Raw genomic sequence first — 18843 nt, forward strand, 5'->3', positions numbered from 1 at the left:
TGCCGGTGTTCCCCTAAGGCGGGCAGCTCTGCAGGACGCGCTCGACAGTGCAGAACCGTCCGCGGGCGCTCGGGAACCTCCAAGGGGCCTCAGGCCTGGGACCGCCGCCCGCACGCGGCGCGCACACACTTGAGGTGGGGACTGCGGCGTCGGCTCGGGCGCCACCCCGAGTGCCGCGCAGAAGGCAGCGCCGGGCTCCGGACACGGCGTCCGCGCAGGGCGCACAGCCGGGCTCACCTCTGCTCCCTCACCGCGGGGCCGTCCGCCGCTGCCCTCTGGGCCGCGTTCCCGCCGCCTCGGCGGCCTGGAGGATGAGACCCCGCGACAAGCGCAGCCTCTCCCCGAGCGCGGCACCGGCAGCGCCTTCGCTCGCGCCCCTACCCGGTGTGGACACGGCCCCCGCAGCCTCCGCCGCCCAACGGCCAGGCCCCACGTCGGCCCCACGCGCCCGCGCCCACCTAGGCCGCAGCCCGCCAGGACGCTCGCCCAGGAGCGACGTGCGCCTGCGCACAGAGCCCCACGCAGCGCAGGTCTCGCGGGAGGCTCCGCCCACACGCGGGGCGGGGCCTGCGCGGGAGCCCTCCTGGACTCCCCACCCCCACTTCTCCGCGCCTCACTTCACCTCGCTCCTCTCGACGTCACCCCGCAGTCCCTGGCCCTGGGACGAGGGCCGCCCTCACGGCCGCCGAGCAAGGGAGCGGCTCGGTCATGCAGATGAGAACGTCATCACGTGAGCACAGCCACGCCGTTTTTTACAGCGGGAGTAATGCATGAACACTGGACACCAACGAAAGCAAAGAGTTTCTGGCGCCCATTCTCCCAGAGATGGCTGCGCTGAACCGGGAGGTGCGCATCTTTCTGACATTGTTACCAAAGATACTTGTATTGATTTCGGAGAGGAAGGAAGAGAGAAAAATCAATTAGAGAGACTCACTGATTGGCTGCCTCCTGCACGCCCCCTACCGGGGATGGAGCCCTGGAGCCCGCAACCCAGGCACGTGCCCAACCTCCTGGCTCATAGGTGGAAGCTCAACCACCCAGCCACACCGGCTGGGCTACCATAAAGAAAAAAGGATCAGGAGGAGCCAGAGAATAGGCCTGGGACAAATGGGCAAAATGGTTATTTTTATGTAACGTAAATTTCACCTCAATGTTAAAAAAGGAAAAAGAATCTGCTTGGTGTTCCGAATTTCCTAGGAATGCCTTTAAAAGTACATAAATCTGCCGGGCCTGCGTGGTTCAGTGGTTGAGCATCGACCAGGAGGTCACGGTTTGATTCCCCGTCAGGGCACATGCTTGGGTTTCCCGCTCCATCCCCAGTAGGGGGCGTGCAGGAGGCAGCCGATCAATGATTCTCTCTCATCATTGTTTCTGTTTCTCTCTCCCTCTTCCTTCCTCTCTGAAATCAATAAAAATACATTTTTAAAAATAGAGAAATGGCCGAAACCGGTTTGGCTCAGTGGATAGAGCGTCAGCCTGCGGACTGAAAGGTCCCAGGTTCGATTCCGGCACGTACCCTGGTTGTGGGCACATCCCCAGTAGGGAGTGTGCAGGAGGCAGCTGATCGATGTTTCTCTCTCATCGATGTTTCTAACTCTCTATCCCTCTCCCTTCCTCTCTGTAAAATATCAATAAAAAAATATATTTAAAAAATAGAGAAATGCAAGCCATCCGCCTCTGCGAAATTAACAAGATGAAAACAATTGTTGATGTCCTGTGTTGGTGAGGCCACGGACCAAAAGCACTGAGAATATGCTATTGGACTGGAGTTAGCCTTTCTAGGTGGCAATGTAGTTATAGCCAAAAATTTAAATATGCATGCTCTTTGACCCAGAAACTTGAACAGTTATATTAACCATCTGTATGACTGCACAAAGATATATGCGCGCCGAAACCGGTTTGGCTCGGTGGATGGAGCGTCGGCCTGCGGACTGAAAGGTCCCAGGTTCGACTCCGGTCAGGGGCATGTACCTTGGTTGCGGGCACATCCCCAGTAGGAGGTGTGCAGGAGGCAGCTGATCGATGTTTCTCTCTCATCGATGTTTCTGGCTCTCTATCCCTCTCCCTTCCTCTCTGTGAAAATCAATAAAATATATTTTAAAAAAAAAAAAAAAGATATATGCGCAAGAATCAGTGGATAGAGCGTAGGCCTGAGGATCAAAGGGTCCAGGGTTTGATTCTGGTCAAGGGCACGTATCTTGGTTACAGGATCCTCCCTGGCCCAGGCCCTGGTCAGGGCTCCTGCAGGAGGCAACTAATTGATGTGTTTCTCTCACATCCATGTTTCTGTCTACCCCTCTCTCTTCCACTCTCCCTAAAAATCAATGGAAAAATATTCTCGAGTGAGGTAGGAAAGAATGTCATCATATATATATTCGGTGATAAAATCAAGTTGCAAGGAAATATGTCAAACACGTTCGTAGTTTTAAAGCATTTCCACGGACACGGGCGCAGTGTGCACTCGCGCGCCCTGCGGAAGCGGTGGCCCCTGGTGGCTGTTTGTGGTATGACTCTTCAGGACATGAAAAGTGTGTTTACATTTTTGTGCTGTTGGAATTCTTACCACTACTGTAGGTGCATTTTGTAAACAGGCAAAAAATTAAGGAACAAGGATCATAAAGCTTTATTTAATAAATATAACCAAAAATGTCAAAATACTTTATTCCATATATAGCCAATTAAAGGAAGGGAAGAAGGGGCAGAGGAAATGTGGGAGGAGATGGCGTGGAAGGGCCAGGAGAAAGGGAGGAGGTTGGGAACCGGGAGCAGTGAGAACAGGAAAGTAACGAGTGTAGGTGGAGGCGAGAGGGGTGCTCAGGGGCTCTGACTCTCCAAGCCACCTCTCATGGGTCACACCTCATGGGCACCCATCCCTCCTTGGCAACGGTGGGAGATGCTCACTGACACTTTCGGAATGAATCAGGACTCCAGAAACTCGGAAGTCCTCTCACAACCAGGAAAGCTGCCTTTTTGTCTATGACCATCAAGATTGAAGCCCCCCCCCCCCATTAAGATAAAAACAAAAAATTGGCCGGCCAATGGTAAGCCCTAGTGGGGAATACTTTATCTTTCTGAATAGACTTTAAGATCCTCAAGGTTGTCCTTTTGGACTAGGTCTTTTTCATTAAGTCTGAAATATTGGTTCTGTTCTGATGCCCCCAAATCACGTTTGAAAACAGAGTTTACTATACAGCTCATATTTTCAAATCCCTGGGGAAAGGATGGGAGGGTCAGATCTGGTCTGGGGGACATGTGCTGCGAAGTCAGTAAATCAGCTCCAAGGTAAGTGTTTAGGGCCCTGGGGGAGGCACAGAGCAGTTGGCCCTGGATGGCGCTGGGGCCTCTGAGGAGGGGTCTGTGACTCAGGCACGTTTCTGGACCACCAAGAGGGGGACCATGGGAAGGCTGGCCCAACCACCCTAAACACAATACCGTCCCCATGTAGCTGGGTGTGTTACAGGACTCTGGCAGTGTGCGGACTCCCAGCAACACGTGGCAGACACAGCAGGGTCAGAGGTCACCCGGGGCTGGCTCCTCACGGACCCATCCGGGTCCCCTAAGAGAAAAACTCCTGGAAAATGTTTGTGGGAACCGGATGGGCCCGAGGCCTCGCAGAGCCTCCCCAAGGCAGCCAGGAGCGGCAACAACACGGAATTCAGTCAGAAAGCTTGTTTCTCGTCTTTATTAAAGCTTGGTCCTCCTGCCCATGGCCCCGAGCAGGGCAGAAGCAGCCGGGGCCAGGAGGGGCACCCATTCGAGGGCCGCGCCAGGAGGAACAGCACGGAGCCGGACCCCAGCCACGTGGGGCCAGCCCAAGGTGCCCTTGGCCCTTTCTGAGGCCCCTGTCCCACAGGGAGAGGACAAGCCGGGGACCAGGACCCCTGCCCTCCTTACCACCCCCCCCCCAGCCCGGCTAATTCATGCCACCGCCACCCAGGCCCTCTCCCCACCCACTGACTACTGGGCCTCCTACTCCAGCCCCTGCAGCTCGGCTGCTGGCTCCAGGCTCCAAGGCCACGTCTACACTAAAACAGAAGGAACTAGGTCTAAAAGGGAATGCAGTTGCGACAAAATCCGTTTTCTGGTCCCACTCGCACATGCCGGAGAGGCGTTAAGGATGGGAGGGGTCTCCCATGAGCTGCTCCTCGGCCGCCGCCCAGTGGGTGCCAGCGGCCCAGCTGGAGGGGGTGCGGGCCAGGTGTGGGCCTTGCATAGTTGGGTGCTTGCTGTTCAGCCAAGGGTCTGTGCCCACGGCCCCGGAGGCGGGCCCCCCCTGTGAGGGGAATCGGAACAGAAACCGTCCGCTTCTCGTGTGGAGTAAGGAGAGAAGCGGAGGCAAAGGGACCTGCAGGTGTCCTGGGCCCTGATGGTGGGTGTGAGGAATGATCTTGGCACCGACCTGTCACTTCACTCTGGTTATTCAATCTAAGTGAGCGCCGGGCGGGGCCTCGGTGCCGCTGACCCCGGGAGAGATGGCAGTCGGAGGGGGTGAAGGCTGGGGCCAAGGCCCTGATCTCTGAGTGCGCCCCCTCAGGGCCGGGGGTGAGCACCACGGACTCAGAGGAAGGCGGAGTGAAGCACCTGGCCCACCTCGGTGCTCAGGTGGGGCAAGGAGAGTAGGTGACCCCGAGAACAGAAACTCCCTGGGGCCGGCCCGCCCCGGGCCACGGGTGAGGCTTCTGGATTCCGTCCTCCACCAGATTCTTGGGGCCGCGGGAGACGGAAATAAACCAAAGCTGTCCCGGCTGCAGCTCCGCCGGGGAGGGAGGACCGGGTCCTTGGGAAACGCAGGCCTACACTCCCGGAGGTACTTGACTAGGAGGCCCCCACGGCTCTCACTGCGGGACGGAGGACGTCAGCACACCCACGGAGCAGCCCTGCTTGCCCCCCTCCCCGCCCCCCCCAAAGGGCCTCCCCTCTCGCTGTAAGACCCGGTTACAGACGCCTCGGCCACCTGTTCTGAGGCTCCAGTCAGATCCCGAGTGAAATAAATAGCATGGCCTGGCACCCCCACCCCCGGCTTCAGGGCACCGACCAGGGATGGTGCTGTCTTTGTGGGGGTGGCCGCCCGCCCCTCGCCTCCTCCGTGTGCGCTCCCACCAGCTGGGTGGCGGGCAGGAGGGAGGGCTGAGGGAAGGCACCGCACCAGGACTGGGCCCTCAGCCCGGGGAGGCCAGCGTGAGGGGCTGGCGCAGCAGCTGCCACCCTGGCCGCCGGGAGGGCCTCCTTCGGCCTCTGGCCTCAGAGGACGCCCTCCCGGTAGGCGCCCGAGGGCCCCACGAACGGCGTGGGCTCGGAGCTGAAGCTGGTCCCGCCCGCGAACTCCAGCAGGGTGCTGCCCCGCTCCCCGGGGGGGCCCGCGCTGGCGCCCGGCGGCCCCTTGGCGGGCGCCTCGGCCTTGGGCGCAGGGGCCGCGGTGGCGGGGCCGGGCGCGCCCCCCGCGTTGCGGTGCGTCTTCATGTGGGTGAGCAGGTGCGAGCTCTGCGAGAAGCGGCGGCCGCAGTTGGCGCAGGCGTAGGGCCGCTCGCCCGTGTGCGTGCGCTGGTGCGTGACCAGCACCGAGCGCTGCGAGAAGCGCTTGCCGCACTCGGGGCACGGGAAGGGCCGCTCGCCCGTGTGGCCGCGCCGGTGCTTGGCCAGGTTGGAGCGCTGCGCGAAGCCGCGGCCGCAGTCGGAGCAGCGGAAGGGCTTCTCGCCCGTGTGCGTGCGCCGGTGCCGCTTGAAGTCCGAGCTGTGGCCGAAGCCCTTGCCGCAGTCCGGGCAGCGGTGCGGCTTCTCCTCCGCGTGCGCCCACTGGTGCCGCGTCAGCGCCGCGCTCTGCCCGAAGCGGCGGCCGCACTCCCCGCACGCGTAGGGCCGCTCGCCCGTGTGCGCGCGCCCGTGTGCTGTCAGGTGTGCCCGCCGGCTGAAGCCCGCGCCGCACACGCCGCACACGAAGGGCTTCTCGCCCGTGTGGCCACGCACGTGCGCCGCCAGGTGCGAGCCGCGGGCGAAGCGGGCGCCGCACTCGGGGCAGGGGAAGGGCCGCTCGCCGGTGTGCGTGCGCCGGTGGCGCGCCAGGTGCGAGCCGTACACGAAGCTCTTGCCGCAGTCCGCGCAGCGGTGCGGCCGCTCGCCCGCGTGGTAGCGCTGGTGCTTGGCCAGGGCCGCGCGGCGCCCGAACGTCTTGCCGCAGTCTGAGCAGATCCACGGGCTCTCCTCCTCGGGCAGCGCGGCGGGGGCCGGCTCGGCCAGCAGCCCCCCAACGCCTGGCCCGAACGCACGCAGCCCTGCGCCGCCGCCCCCGGGCCCGCTGCCCGCGCGGAAAGGGTCGCTGGCCAGCCCGGCGCCCTCCACCAGGGAGAGCCGGGCCCCCAGGGGTCCGGACAGGGGGCGCCCCTCGGCCGGCAGCCGCTCCCTGAAGTCCGGGAGGCCCAGGATTGGGAAGCCGTCCGGATGGAGCCAAGACTTGGGATGAACGGGAAAGTGGAAGCCGAGCGGGTGCGAGGAGGAGCCTTCGCCTTCGCCCAGGCCGTTGCCCAGCTCTGGGAAGCGCCGGTCCGGCTTGGGGTCCTCCTTGCTCTGGGGGGTGGGCGCCTCCGGTGCCGCCGCAGCCTCCTCTCTCGCCTCTGCCTGGGCCTCTGCCTCCGCCTCCCCTGCATCGGGTCCCTCGGGCCCAGCCTCGGCCTCCTCTGGCCCCGCGGCGAATGCCGTGTCGCAGGGCTCCTGCCGAGGGCCGTCGCCGCTGGGCTCGGAGCAGCCGCCGCCGCGCCGGTGGCGCTGGAAGTCCGCGCGGAGGCGGAAGGCCTGGCCGCAGTCGGGGCAGCAGTGCGGCCGGTCGGCCGTGTGCACCGCCTGGTGCCGCGCCAGCGCCGAGCTCTGGCTGAAGCTGCGGCCGCAGTGCGGGCACGGGTAGGGCCGCTCGCCCGTGTGCGTGCGCTGGTGCGTGACCAGGTAGGAGCGGCGCCCGAAGCCCGCTCCGCAGAAGGCGCAGCGGTAGGGCCGCTCGCCCGTGTGGATGCGCCGGTGCGTGACCAGGTGAGACTTGTAGACGAAGCGCTTGCCGCAGTCCGGGCACGGGAAGGGCTTCTCGCCCGTGTGCGTGCGCTGGTGGATGGCCAGGTGCGAGCGGTACACGAAGCCCTTGCCGCACTCGTCGCAGCCGAAGGGCTTGACCGCCGCGTGGTAGCGCTGGTGCTTGGCCAGGCGGGACCGGTGCGGGAACACTTTGCCGCACACGTCGCACGTGGTCTCGGGCCGCCCTGCCTGGTCAGCCACGTCGGCTGGGAACGCCCAAGGCGCCAGCAGGCTCACGCCGGGCTCCTGGCCTGGCAGGAAGGGCTTCACCTCCGACCCCTCGGCCAGGGCCCCGAGGCCCCCGGGGTCGAGCCCCCAGCCCTCCGGAGTCTGCCCCGAATCCGAGTCATCAGGGCCCCACGTCCCGGGCACGTCCCCCACACCATAGGCCGCCGACCACAGCCCGGGGGGCTCGCTCTCCTCCTCGGCCACCTCTGCCAAGAAGTCCTCGTCGTCCTCCTCCTCGTGGTCATCCAGGTCGTCGGTCCAGAACCAGGCACCTGCGGGCAACAGGGGAAGGCAGGAGAGCTGGGAGGAGCCGGACAGGGGCCTGCGGCGGCTCCTGCGGGACCCATTGCCCTGTGGGCTCTGCTCATCCTTCCTCCCTCTCCGGACTCCTCTCCACCAGCCTGAGGTGGGCCAGCCACCAGGGATCTCGCCCCCCCTCTCCCCCGCCCCACAGCAGAACCAGGAAAGCTTGCCCTGGGCCAAGGAGATCTGGGGCTCTCTGCACGCACTCCAGGAGGCTCCACCAACTGTGCGGGCACAGCCCAGGCTTCCCTGCGAAGCCGTCCCCAGCTTGGCTTTCTCTAAGTGGCTGTGCCTTTGGGAAATGGTCCTTCGTTAGTCGAGACTGAGCTACAAGCCACTTCCTGTCACAGAAGGGCAAGGAGTCCCAAGTTCCTGCTGTTCCGTCCCCCGCCCCGCCCCGCCCCCAGGCCGACCTCTCCCCTCAGCGCAGAGCATAGACCTGGGGCCAGGTGGGTAGGGCTTTCTGGTTTATAACGTGGGAGTGCTGGCAGGCCTGCAGCATTGGAGGGAACTCTTTATGGAGCAAGCACCGTCACAGGGGACAGAGGAAGCCCCGCCCCAGGCGATCCAGAGCACCTGCTTTCTCGTGTACACTTCATGCTGTGCCCCCTTGGCGTGCACCCTGCTGTAGCCACCTGGTGGGAGAGCCTGGCCAGAACCCAGACCTTAGATGAACCCCAACTTGTCAAGAGGAGTAAGTTTGTGTTCTGCAAGGCTACATCTAGAAACACAGAAAGTGCTGGGCTAGAGCAGTCAGCATCGGTCCTGCCCAGACCCGGCAGTCCTCAACTGGGTCGGCTGCACAGAAATTAAGGGGGGGGGGGGCAGTTTAGCAGACAGGCTGCAGTTAACTCACCCTGCAGAGTGACCCCAGCATTTAACACCATGCTTGGATCCTACACCTCAGACTCTGCGGATGGTTGGGGCTGGGGGTGAGGGGTGGGGAGTATCCCAGGCCCCAAGCCAGGTTCACGGGCACATCGTGGCTACACCCCAGGACCCTCCTAGAACCATGGAGAATGGGGCACAAATAGACCCTGTGACCCCTTCACCTCCAGGTGGCTTTTCTGAGATTTGCCTGTGATGGGACACACGTCCCTCTAAGACCCTCCGGGACAATCAGCACTATCCCAGTCTCATTCCGGAGGCAGCAGCGATGTGTCTGGCTGGCCAGACCCCCCGATTCTGAAGTCCGGGAAAGGTCCCAGGAATGGACTCCCGGGCAGAAAGCCCACCTGCAACCCAGGGGGACGCGAGGCCTGAGGCTGAGCGCGCCGAGGTCGGTTTCCTCAGGGGCCGCTGTTTCAAATGGCTGGTCTGAGCATGAAAAGCATGTGGGGAAATACTCTGAAGAACACACGTGTAGGCAGAGCACTGTCTGTGCTTTTCTGTATTTTTTAATTTAAAACACATCTATGAGTCTATCCAGGCACGTGATTGGCATGAGACATCAGTGACCCTCCCTGGCGTCACTCCAGCCCAAAGCCCAATACACCTCCTGTGCAAGGCCTCCCCGAACCTTCGGAAACACTGAGAACTCACAGGCCTGTGAGACACCGCACAGAACCAACAGTCCGACACCCTCAGGGTGGAAACTACAGATTGAGTTCACATTCTTTATTGTCCAGACAAGTCAAGTGAGGCTCAGACAGATGGGGGGGGCAGAACCAGAGCCAGAGCCAGGTTCCAGGTCCCCAGAGACATCTGCCCCGCTGAGCTTCCTGTAAGAATCTCTCCCAAGTCTCTTCTGGAAGGCCAGGGCTGCCCGCCCGGCCAGAGGCCTGCCCCTGGGGCCTTCCGGGGCGAGGAGGGAAGGCTCAGAGGGACCCATTGTTCAGAGATGCCAAATGGATGAAGACAGAGGACCGGCTCGGGCAGTGCCAGGACCCACAGTCCACTCTGCACCTGTAGCCCCTCTGAGCCGGTCACTTAACAACTGGCCCTCGTTTACAAACGAAACAAAACAAAAAATACCCAGAGACTCCACGGCCAGGACAGGGGTCACTGGGAAAGGAAACTACGTTCTCTAGGGACCTCCTAGCCCTCGGCTCTCCACAGACAGAGACCAAGAGAAGCCAGCCCATGAGGGCAGGGTAGCCCGTGGTGGCCACCCTGTCTCTGCAAAGCCCACCCCGCTGCTCAGACCGCCAGCACCAGGCCAAGGAGAAGGCCAAAGCTGGGCAAAGCTCCGAGGAGTGGTGTTGGCAGAAACCCCAAAAGACTCTGTCTCACGCTCACCTGTATAGACGCCAGTGACAATGTCTCCCTCCTCGGGACGGGGGCTGTCTGGGACCCAAGGTTCCTCTCCTTGTTCTAACCGGAAGATCAGATCCGGCTTGGGGATGGGGTACCCTGGCATGGAGAAAAACAGAGAGGCTGTGGCTGTGCCTGCAGGCCGCCCTCACGCCACACAGCACTGTCACTTCCAGTCCTCAGCTCCTCTCTCCTCTTCTCCATCCTCCTAGGACCACCCGCCCACCTCCCTGCCCCGTTCTGGAAAATCCCACATTCCCCTCTCTCGAGCCTTGCCCGATACCCCGGCTCTCCTGCCAAGGCCCCCCACACACCTACGGGATGCCCACTCCTCATCTCCAGAACACGTCCATCTGGCTCGTAACACTGCTGGGCGATATTGGGCCCCGATGACCCCACCCACCCACCCAGAAGCAGGGTTGTCCGTGGGGCTCCCCTGGGCGGTGGGCTGGCACCAGCACCCCCTTCTCCAAGACCTCGCGACTCCAGACAGCTAAGCCCCTGCAGCCCTCGCCCTGGGCTGCCTCCTGGGGACAGAGGCCCCGCTTACCCAGGGACACCAGGATGCCGTAGTTCTCCTGCATCACTTCCTTGTAGAGGTCCCGCTGCGCAGCCGCCAGCGTCTCCCACTCCTCCAGGGAGAAGTACACAGCCACGTCCTCAAAGGTCACCAGCCCCTGGGGAACACAGCGCCCGGTCACTGCTCCACACTGCCCAGGGGAAGGGCAGGGCCCCCAGGGGAGAGAGGGAAGCTGACCGCAACAGGATGAGCGTGCCCTGAGAGGGGGGCCCAGGGGACAGAGCCCGAGCCCGTCACCCGCACGCCTACAAAGCCTGACAGCGCCGGGCTTCCTGGCCTGGCCGTGCCCTTCGAGGCAGGGACCCCACCCCCATTCAGAGATGAGGGGCCCGGGCTCACAGAGGTAAACACCCCGCTCGCATGGGGCAGAGCCAGGATTCACACGGAGGTCAGGGGACAACAAAGCCGAGCCCTCACGGCTGGGCTGTGTGGCCGCCTCGTCCCCTCCTACTTCACCATTTGGCTCAAGCCAGTGGTCACGTCAGCAATGCGAGGGCCCGTACCCGGGGGGACAAGGGGCCCCAGCTGAACCGAGTGTGGGCACAGGAGCCTGATCTCAGGCTCAGCAGGGAATCAGAGCCTGGACCAGAGACGGGCACTCCGGGGAAGGGGCACAGCCTGACCCGGGAGAGCCAGGCCTCTGAGGAGCTGCACAGCGCAGGTGAGTGGGCGGCGGGCGGCACGACCAGGACATCCCAAAGGCCCGGGAAGGGTCGGCCCAAGGGAGTGGAACCGCGTCCCGTGGGGCTCAGGGTGCCTGGCACTGTCTGCAGCCGTGTCCCACCTCAGCCTGGGCTCGGCCGAGGCCACCGTGCCCCTGCCACAGGGGTCTCCAGGCAGCCGGGCAAGCCCCCGAGGACACCCTGCCTGGTTACTGAGCTCCGGAGAGGGCAGCTCACCTGAGAGCCAGCTGTCAGGAAATCCCCCTCCTCGTCCTCCTCGTCCTCCTCCTCTTCCTCCAGGTCCTCCTCCCTAAGCACGGCTGGAACCCCGGAGGCCTGCAGAGCTGGGGGGAGAAGTCTCCTAGGGGGCGCTGCCTTTAGCAGGGGCCTCGCCGGCCTGGCCACCTCTGCCCATCCAGCAAGAGGGGCAGGAGCTCCTGGCTGCACCCCGTTTCAAAGCCTGGGCCCTGACATCCCAGCTGCAGCTGCAGCTCCCGCACCAGCCTACAGGGCCAAAGAGCTCTGCCCGCCCGCCCGCCCTCCCTCCCTCCCTCCCTCCCTCCCTCCTTCCCTCCCTCCCAAGGCCAGCACCCTTCTCTTACCCTTTTCCTGAAGAACTGGGGACTTGGCACCACCACGGCTCAGGCGCGCCTGGGTCAACGCTGGACTCCACTCCTCTGCCACCACCTCCTCCACGTCCTGGTCCTCCTGCAACTCCACCTCCACCTGCTCCACGGGCCCTCCTCGCCCTGCCCGCAACCCGGTGGCCTCCGACTCCTCCACCACGTCCTGGCCTTCCTCTTCTTCCACCTCTATCTCCTCCTCCTCTGTCTCCTCCGCCTCTTCCCCCCTCTCTTCTTCCTCCTCTTCCTCCTGCTCAGGATTGCATTCTGACCCGTCCTCCGCCCGCTCCGGCTGGGCAGCCGGGGAGCCCGGAGCCGTGTGCAGGGCTGCCATCTTCTCGGGGGGAAGCCTCAGCTCGGCCTGAAACACAGACGGGCGGTGAGGAGCCGCCCAGCGCCCTGGGAGGGAGGCAGGCACTGTTGCCCCCACCGCACAGCAATGGCAGGAGACAGGCGGACTCCACGCAGCTCCTTCCAGGGCCCAGGCCCAGGCCCAGGCCGGGCTCACTAGCACCAGGCGCCCCCTGTCCCGGCCCTCACGCTCTTCCCGCTGGCTCCAACCCCATTCTAGCTTCACGATCACTGAGCCCAAGGTCACAGGTGAAGAACTCCACCCAGGAGGCCCCAGCCTCCAGCCTCTCCCAGCGCGACCTCCGCTCCACAGCCCTCTGGGTGTGAAGGTGCCTGAAAGTAGAAGCGTGTGCTGGTGTCACTGCAGCCACCTCCGGACGCCAGCCCTGCCCAGCGCCTGGGGCAATGAGAATGCCAGCGGGTTTCCCAACAGCCACCCACCGCCGGCTCAGAGGAGGGCTCTTCTCACCCAGACCTCAGGCTGCACATTCAGGCCGAGCCCGGACGCCATGCCAAGATGCCAAGCCCGACAGAGCCGCCTCCTGCCTGGCCCCGCCCAGAGCTGACTCCCACAGCCTCAGCCTCAGCCTCAGCCTCAGCCGGGCCAGTATCCGGGGACTCGCACTCCAAGGAAAGCTCCAGGCTCTGGGACACATGGACCCCACGCTCGCCTGCCTCAGCACCTGGGCGCACGCCAGCCCCTCTCCCTGGAACTCCCTCCCCCTCTTCCTGGCTCAGGCCCCGGAGGCAGCCCCCCCGGGCCCATCCCACATGGTGCCCTGGCCTTTCCCGCGGCACCCTTGTTTTTCACACACGGCACCCATGCTTTTTACACAACTGTCCGCTCACTGCCAGTCCCCGGGACAGTCACCTCTAAGAGGGCAGGCATCCCCTCTGCTCACCGCTGAATGCCCCACGCCAGACGCACAGACTGCTCAAATGTTTACTGAAGACATGACTCTGAGGCAGGGGTCCATCCGGCCCGCCGGGTGCCGCTGCCTGTCCTGCTTAGCAGCCGACTCGTCCCGGGCCCGCAGTGCGCATAGGAATTTGTTCATAGTTTTTTTTTTAAACTATAGTCCGGCCCTCCAACGGTCTGAGGGACAGTGAACTGGCCCCCTGTTTAAAAAGTTTGAGGACCCCTGAGGCTCGTCAACGTGGTGAACGTGAAACTTTAAAAACTCCGTATTTTGGCCGCACTGTCTCCTTCCGGAACAGACGGGCCGCTGGCGAGGGTCCCCCCCAGAGGCACCGGAGAGAGTCTGGCTCCAGAGGTTCAGCCCGAAGCCCCTTCTCCCAAGAAGCGACCAGAGAAGGGAAAGACCGAGCAGCACAGAGGTCGGAGGTCGGCAGTCACCCTGCAGGTGGGACCCGGCCCGGCACAGCCAGACACCCCACGTGCCCCGACCCAGAATCCAGGACAGGACGGTCCTGGAAAACGGACCTCAGTACCTGGAGCACTGCACTCACGTGGCCCCCCAAGGCCAGACCTGCGCACTCGCCTTCCTCTCTGCCCAGCTGCCAGCCTCCAGACGCCCTCTGCTTACTCCCCACAGCCAGCTCCAGGGGCAGCCACAGGGGGTCGGGGAGGCAGCAGCGTCAACACAAACCCCGCACCCCGGGGGCCTTACTCCCTCTGGAGCCCTGCACCCCAGGATACGGTGCTGCAAACTATCAGAACTGGGGTGACAAAATGCCCTCCACGGGGAGCAGGGAGGACCTCAGGGACAGAGAGGAGTGGCCAAGTTCGAAACTGTTAGAAATGCTCCCCAGAAGTGGAAAGAACGGCAGAGGAGGAGGGGCGGAGTGTGGGTGCCCGGATCCCCGCCCTCTGGGCGCCTCCCAGGTCCTCTCTCCTCCAGGGCAGCCTTCCTTCCAGGACGACCAGGTGCTCACTGCCTGGCCACGGATGGGGGTGCCGTGCTCTCCTGGGTTTGGGGGTGCAGGTGTATCCACGGACCATCCGGCTCCCTCACCACGTAGGCCACTCCCCCGACCTGCCCACACTTGTTGAAACAAACAACTGCCAAAGCCTCCCCACACAGCCAGGGCCTGAGCCTCCTGCACACCGCCCTGCCCGCCCATCGGGTCCCCCCAAGGCCAGCCCCTCTCCCACCGCTGCGGCCACAGGGGGCAGCCCAGACCGCATCCACTCCGGCACCGGCTGCCTGTCTCAGCGCAGCAGCCCACCGGGGCCTCCATTTGCAGGCCAGGGCTCTAAGCAGCTCCCGGGTCAGGCCAAGCCCCCCCCACCCTCCCAGGGGCTCAGGGGTCTGGTCCTCCCACCGAGGCCTTGGCGGTGACAGCCCCGCCCCATGGGTGTGTCCCGGGGGTGGCCACAGCCCAACCCCCACCCCCGGACGGCGGAGATCACCCCCCAGGAGTCGCGTGTCCCCCCAGCCCGCCCCCTCCGCGCTGCCCTCCCCAAAGGCCCTGGGGTCGGAGCCGCCACATTGCGCAGGCCCGAGCGGGGGGCGCAGGTCCCAGCGGCGTGGGCGCGGTCCCCCAAACCCCCCCAGCGCGCCCTCGGGCCGGCCAGGCGCAGGCCCAGGTCCTGGGGCCCCAGCGCCACGGCCTCCCCGCCGCCGCCCGGCCCGGCGTGGAGGGGCGGCCCGGCCCCACGCCCAGCCCGAGCCCACGCCCGGCCCCACGCCGCACCTGCCGCGCCGCCGCCGCCCCGCCACCCACTCACCGCGCGCGCCGGGCGCCGAGCCGCCGCCACGCCGGGCCGGGCCTGCGCGCCCCGCGCTACACAAAGTGACGGCCCGGGAGCTGCGCGGCGGCGGCGCGTGGGCACCGGAAGTGCCGCCGTCGGCCCCGCCCCGCCCGCGCCCACGGGGGGGAACTTCCGGTCACGCGGGGTCGAGCGCGGCTCCCGGAGGGGGCGTGTGTGGAGCGAGAGGAAGCGTCCCTGGGGCAAGGCGCTCAGCCCTGGACCCGCAGGGAGCTCGCGAGCACCCGCGGCCGCACACCCCGCCCGCGACCCCGCGCGGATCCTGCAGACTCTGCACCCCACCTCGAGACGCCAGCCCCCCTGCAGACCTCGGAGCCCCCACCTGACCTGTGACCCCGACCCGAGACCACGACCCATCCCTGGGGATCCTGCCCTGCCGGACCCTGCAGCTCAGAGCGCACCCCTCCCCAAACTCCTTCAGCCAGGACCTAGGAGCCCGTGAATGCCAGACCCGCTCCAGGCCCCCCGGGCCTGGCACCCCCCCTCCCACCCAGGACCGTGCGGGTGGAGAGGCAGAGGCTGTGGAGGCGTCGCCCTGCCCGCGGGCCCCCAGGCCTGGCCGTGGTCGTGGCCGTGGGCGGGGCGTCCCTTGCTGGCGATGGCCCATGGCGACGGGAGCGGGTGGATGGGTGCCCACAGTTCACCGCCCGGCCTCCGGGGCCAAGGACGGGTACAGTCGGGCCGGGTGGGGTGCCCTGAGGGAGGAGGATGGTCACTCAGGGGCCGGGCAGCCGGACAGATGCAAGAAGGGCCTCGGGTGGAAGGGGCCTGATCAGCACCACGGGGAGGGCCCGCCTCTGGGGAGGGCGGGTTCTCTGAGCGTTGCGTGGCCCTAGGGTGACGCTGGCATACGGGGAGGCAGGTGGACTCCGCTGGCCACCCGCAGCCTCTCCAGAAGCTGTCTCTTCCCCGGGAGGCAGCTGAGGGCTGGTGGGGAGCTCTGGCACCCACAGAGGAGGGCCTCCTTCAGCCCAGCCACAGCGCCCGCGGGGAGCGGCCTGGGCCCCCCCTCCCCACCCCCCCCAAGCGGTCTCCTGTTGCTGTAGCGGCCCCAGCGTGGGGCGCTCTGCTCAGGGCAGGCTCCCTTCCAGAACATCAGCTCCGGATGGTGAGCTCAAGCCCGCAGAGGGCTCCACCGCTCCCTGCGAGGGGGGCAGCCCCCCACAAAGCCTCGACTTCCCGAACCCAGAGCACCAGCCTGCCCTCCGACCCAGTCTCACTCCGCACAATGATTGGCTCCCGGTGCTTTTAAAATGTTTTAGAACTAGCCGAAACCGGTTTGGCTCAGTGGATAGAGCGTCGGCCTGCGGACTGAAGGGTCCCGGATTCGATTCCCGTCAAGGGCATGTACCTTGGTTGCGGGCACATCCCCAGTGGGAGGTGTGCAGGAGGCAGCTGATCGATGTCTCTCTCTCATCGATGTTTCTAGCTCTCTATCCCTTTCCCTTCCTCTCTGTAAAATATTAATAAAATATATTTTAAAAAAATTCTTATAAAATGTTTTAGAACTAATCACTGACACTTAAAAATGGAGGGTCTCTTATGAAATGATTGAAAAATCCTAAGCTCTGCCAACACTGAGCCCCCAGGCGCAGGGCACCGGTCAGAGGCCTGCGGAGTGACAGCAGTGGCGGGGCCCTTCCGGGTGGCACCCTGCCTGGCCCTGGGTCTCCAGCCCGCACCGAGCATCCCATCCAGGTCTGGGGACGGGGTCAGATGGGGTCGTGAGGGGGGAATTTCATTTTTTTTTTTTTTTTGAGGCTAAAATAAACAGACACGAAGGCTCCCATCAAGTGGCTCGGGTCCCACCGAGCAGAGGGCGGCCCTGCCCACTGTTCTCCCTGAGCCCACCTGCTCCTGACGCCACCTGTGGGGCGGGGAGGGACGCTGGACGTGGGGGACTGGGAGTCCCTCGTGTGGCTGCGTCGCTCAGTGTCCTGGCTGGCCAAGCTGTGGGGACGCTGCCTGCCACAGGCAGGAGGAAGGAGAGACTCCTGGGGCCGTGGGGAGGGGCCTCTCAGGAAGAGGAAAGGTGGGGAGCAGGGCAGCAGGCTGTGCCGGCCTCTGGAGAGGGGCTGCCCGCTGAGGGACCCCCCAGAGGCGGCCTGTGGAGTGGGGAGAGGCCGGCAGACTTCACCCCCTTGAAACCTGGCCTTGGGTTGGGTATCAGGGGGGACAGGCCAAGAGGAAGTCCGAGGAGATGTGGAGGGACCCGGGTCCCTGCCTGACAGGGTGGCGGGCTCTGGGGCAGGAGTGGAAATGTTAGCTTTTGTTTTATCTGCCCCGCCCCGTTCCCCCCCCCCGCCCCCGTTGGTTCTTTGCCTGGCTCTGGGGCCCTGCGGTGTCCCCTCTCCACATTGCAAGTGGGTTCAGCTAAGGGCCCCGCTGGTGGGATGGGATGTGGAGGACAGGGCTGGGGTGTCCCTCCCCGTCCCAGCCCACCAGTGGCCCATCTCCATGCCTGCAGCTCCCGGGCTGACATCCTTCCCTGCCCCAGAGCCTCCTGGTCCAGGTGCATCTCGGGACTCCTGGGGCCCTGGGCCCACACCGCTCACGTTAGCTATCCCGCATCCAGGTCCTCTCCCCGCACCACCCGGGGATGGAGGCTGGCAGCTGGGCCTCGGGGCCCACTAGGCCCTGAGAGGCGCATGCCGAGGCCGGGAGAACCCGCTGGGGGCAGGGGGCTGTGGATGGAGGCAGAAAAGAGGATGGGGGGAGGGTGTCCCAGGGCCGTGGGGGGCGGGAGGTCAGCAGGGTGGGGACCGGCCAGAGCAATATGGAGAAGGCCTGCAGGGCCCCCCGCATTCCCAGGACAGCCCGTGGGACCAAACACAGGAGTCCGGACTCGGCCAAGGCACCAAGCCCACCCCCAGGAGACGCAGGTCGGCCACGGGGTCCGTCAGAACTCGGGGACAGTCGTGCTGGCAGTGACGAGGGCCCCTCCATACAAGTATGAATGAAAGCAAGGGCGTTTCTGTGTTTTGGATAACTGGGAATCGGGAAAGGATCTGATGCCATTTTAAAAAATACGTTTTTATTGGTTTCAGAGAGGAAGGGAGAGGGAGAGAGAGGAACATCAATGATGACAGAGAATCATGGAGCCGCTGCCCCTGCACTCCCTGCGCTAGGAATGGAGCCTGCAGCCCGGGCCTGCGCCCTGACCGGGAATTGAACTGTGACCTCCTGGTTCCTAGGTCGGCACTCAACCACTGAGCCCCGCCGGCTGGGCTGGTGCCACTCTTTGACACCATGGGCTGGGGGCTAGATGTGCCGGTCCTGCCAATTGCCTGCCTCTTCGGGGGGCAGCTGATGAGCCGAAGACAAGAGCGTAGAGGAAGGGGCCCAGGCCCACTGAGGCCTCTGCCAACGTGAGGTGCCGAGGAGAGGGAGGGCGAGCGGGCCTGGATCGGGCAGGTCCACCCTCCACCCAGCTGCTCATGAAAGGAGAGCAGAGAGAGGTGGCTGGCAGTGTAACCCCCGGGCAGGGCCTCCGGGGGTGGGGGGGCCTGTGTACCCCAAAAGAGAAGGAAGCAGCAAGAACAAGAACAGACCCAGACCCACACTGGACGCTGCCGCTTGGCCCCACCAGCGTCTGACCTGTTAGTCAGCAGCTCTCTTCCCTGGGGAGGGGGGGCTGGCAGTGGACTGCGGGGGAGGGCAGCCTCAGCTCCAGCTCCTCCTGCAAGGCTGCAAGGCGACGGCTGGGCTGGGCTGGGGCGGGGGAGGGGCCAGGCCTTCCCATGGCGGAGCCTCACACCTCGGTGGGGACCTGTCAACAATCAGCCACCCAAGGCATCAGGCAGGGCGTCGGGTCGTGGTTTCCCAAGATGGCCAGGGTGCAGGTGAATGGCAGGGAGCTGGTCCAGCTGGAAAGAGACATGGTTTCAAGACGACCAAGTGTCACTGTTCAGGCTGCTGTAACACAAGTACCGTAGACGGGGCGGCTGGAACAGCAAACATTTCTCGCTCGCGGCTCTGGAGTCTGGGAAGCCCCAGGCCAAGGTGCAGGCAGCCTGGGTGTCTGGGGAGGACCACGTCCTGGTTCGCAGCTGG

At 64.5% G+C, this 18843-nt stretch overlaps 1 protein-coding gene across 1 annotated transcript; it reads right to left on the reverse strand.

Moving 5' to 3' along the window:
- Window positions 1-3672: 3672 nt before the first annotated feature.
- Window positions 3673-14874, reverse strand: ZNF316 (zinc finger protein 316). The gene is made up of 6 exons (XM_080674403.1): window positions 14749-14874; window positions 11685-12066; window positions 11320-11426; window positions 10391-10517; window positions 9826-9939; window positions 3673-7556 (listed from the first exon to the last, which is right to left on the reverse strand). Exons 2-6 carry the CDS (start codon window positions 12037-12039, stop codon window positions 5242-5244), a joined length of 3018 nt encoding a protein of 1005 aa, XP_080530529.1. The 5' UTR covers window positions 12040-12066; window positions 14749-14874; the 3' UTR covers window positions 3673-5241.
- Window positions 14875-18843: the final 3969 nt, after the last annotated feature.

This window comes from Plecotus auritus (assembly GCF_963455305.1).
Source record: "Plecotus auritus genome assembly, chromosome: 6".
Classification (NCBI taxonomy): domain Eukaryota; kingdom Metazoa; phylum Chordata; class Mammalia; order Chiroptera; family Vespertilionidae; genus Plecotus; species Plecotus auritus.

Coding starts and splice junctions, on each gene's coding strand:
- ZNF316 (XM_080674403.1), bottom strand. CDS start 12,039: ATGGCAGCCCTGCACACGGCTCCGGGCTCCCCGGCTGCCCAGCCGGAG. Junction 11,427..11,684: donor CCCAGTTCTTCAGGAAAAGG/GTAAGAGAAGGG, acceptor TTCTCCCCCCAG/CTCTGCAGGCCTCCGGGGTT. Junction 9,940..10,390: donor CGGCATCCTGGTGTCCCTGG/GTAAGCGGGGCC, acceptor TCTCCATGCCAG/GGTACCCCATCCCCAAGCCG.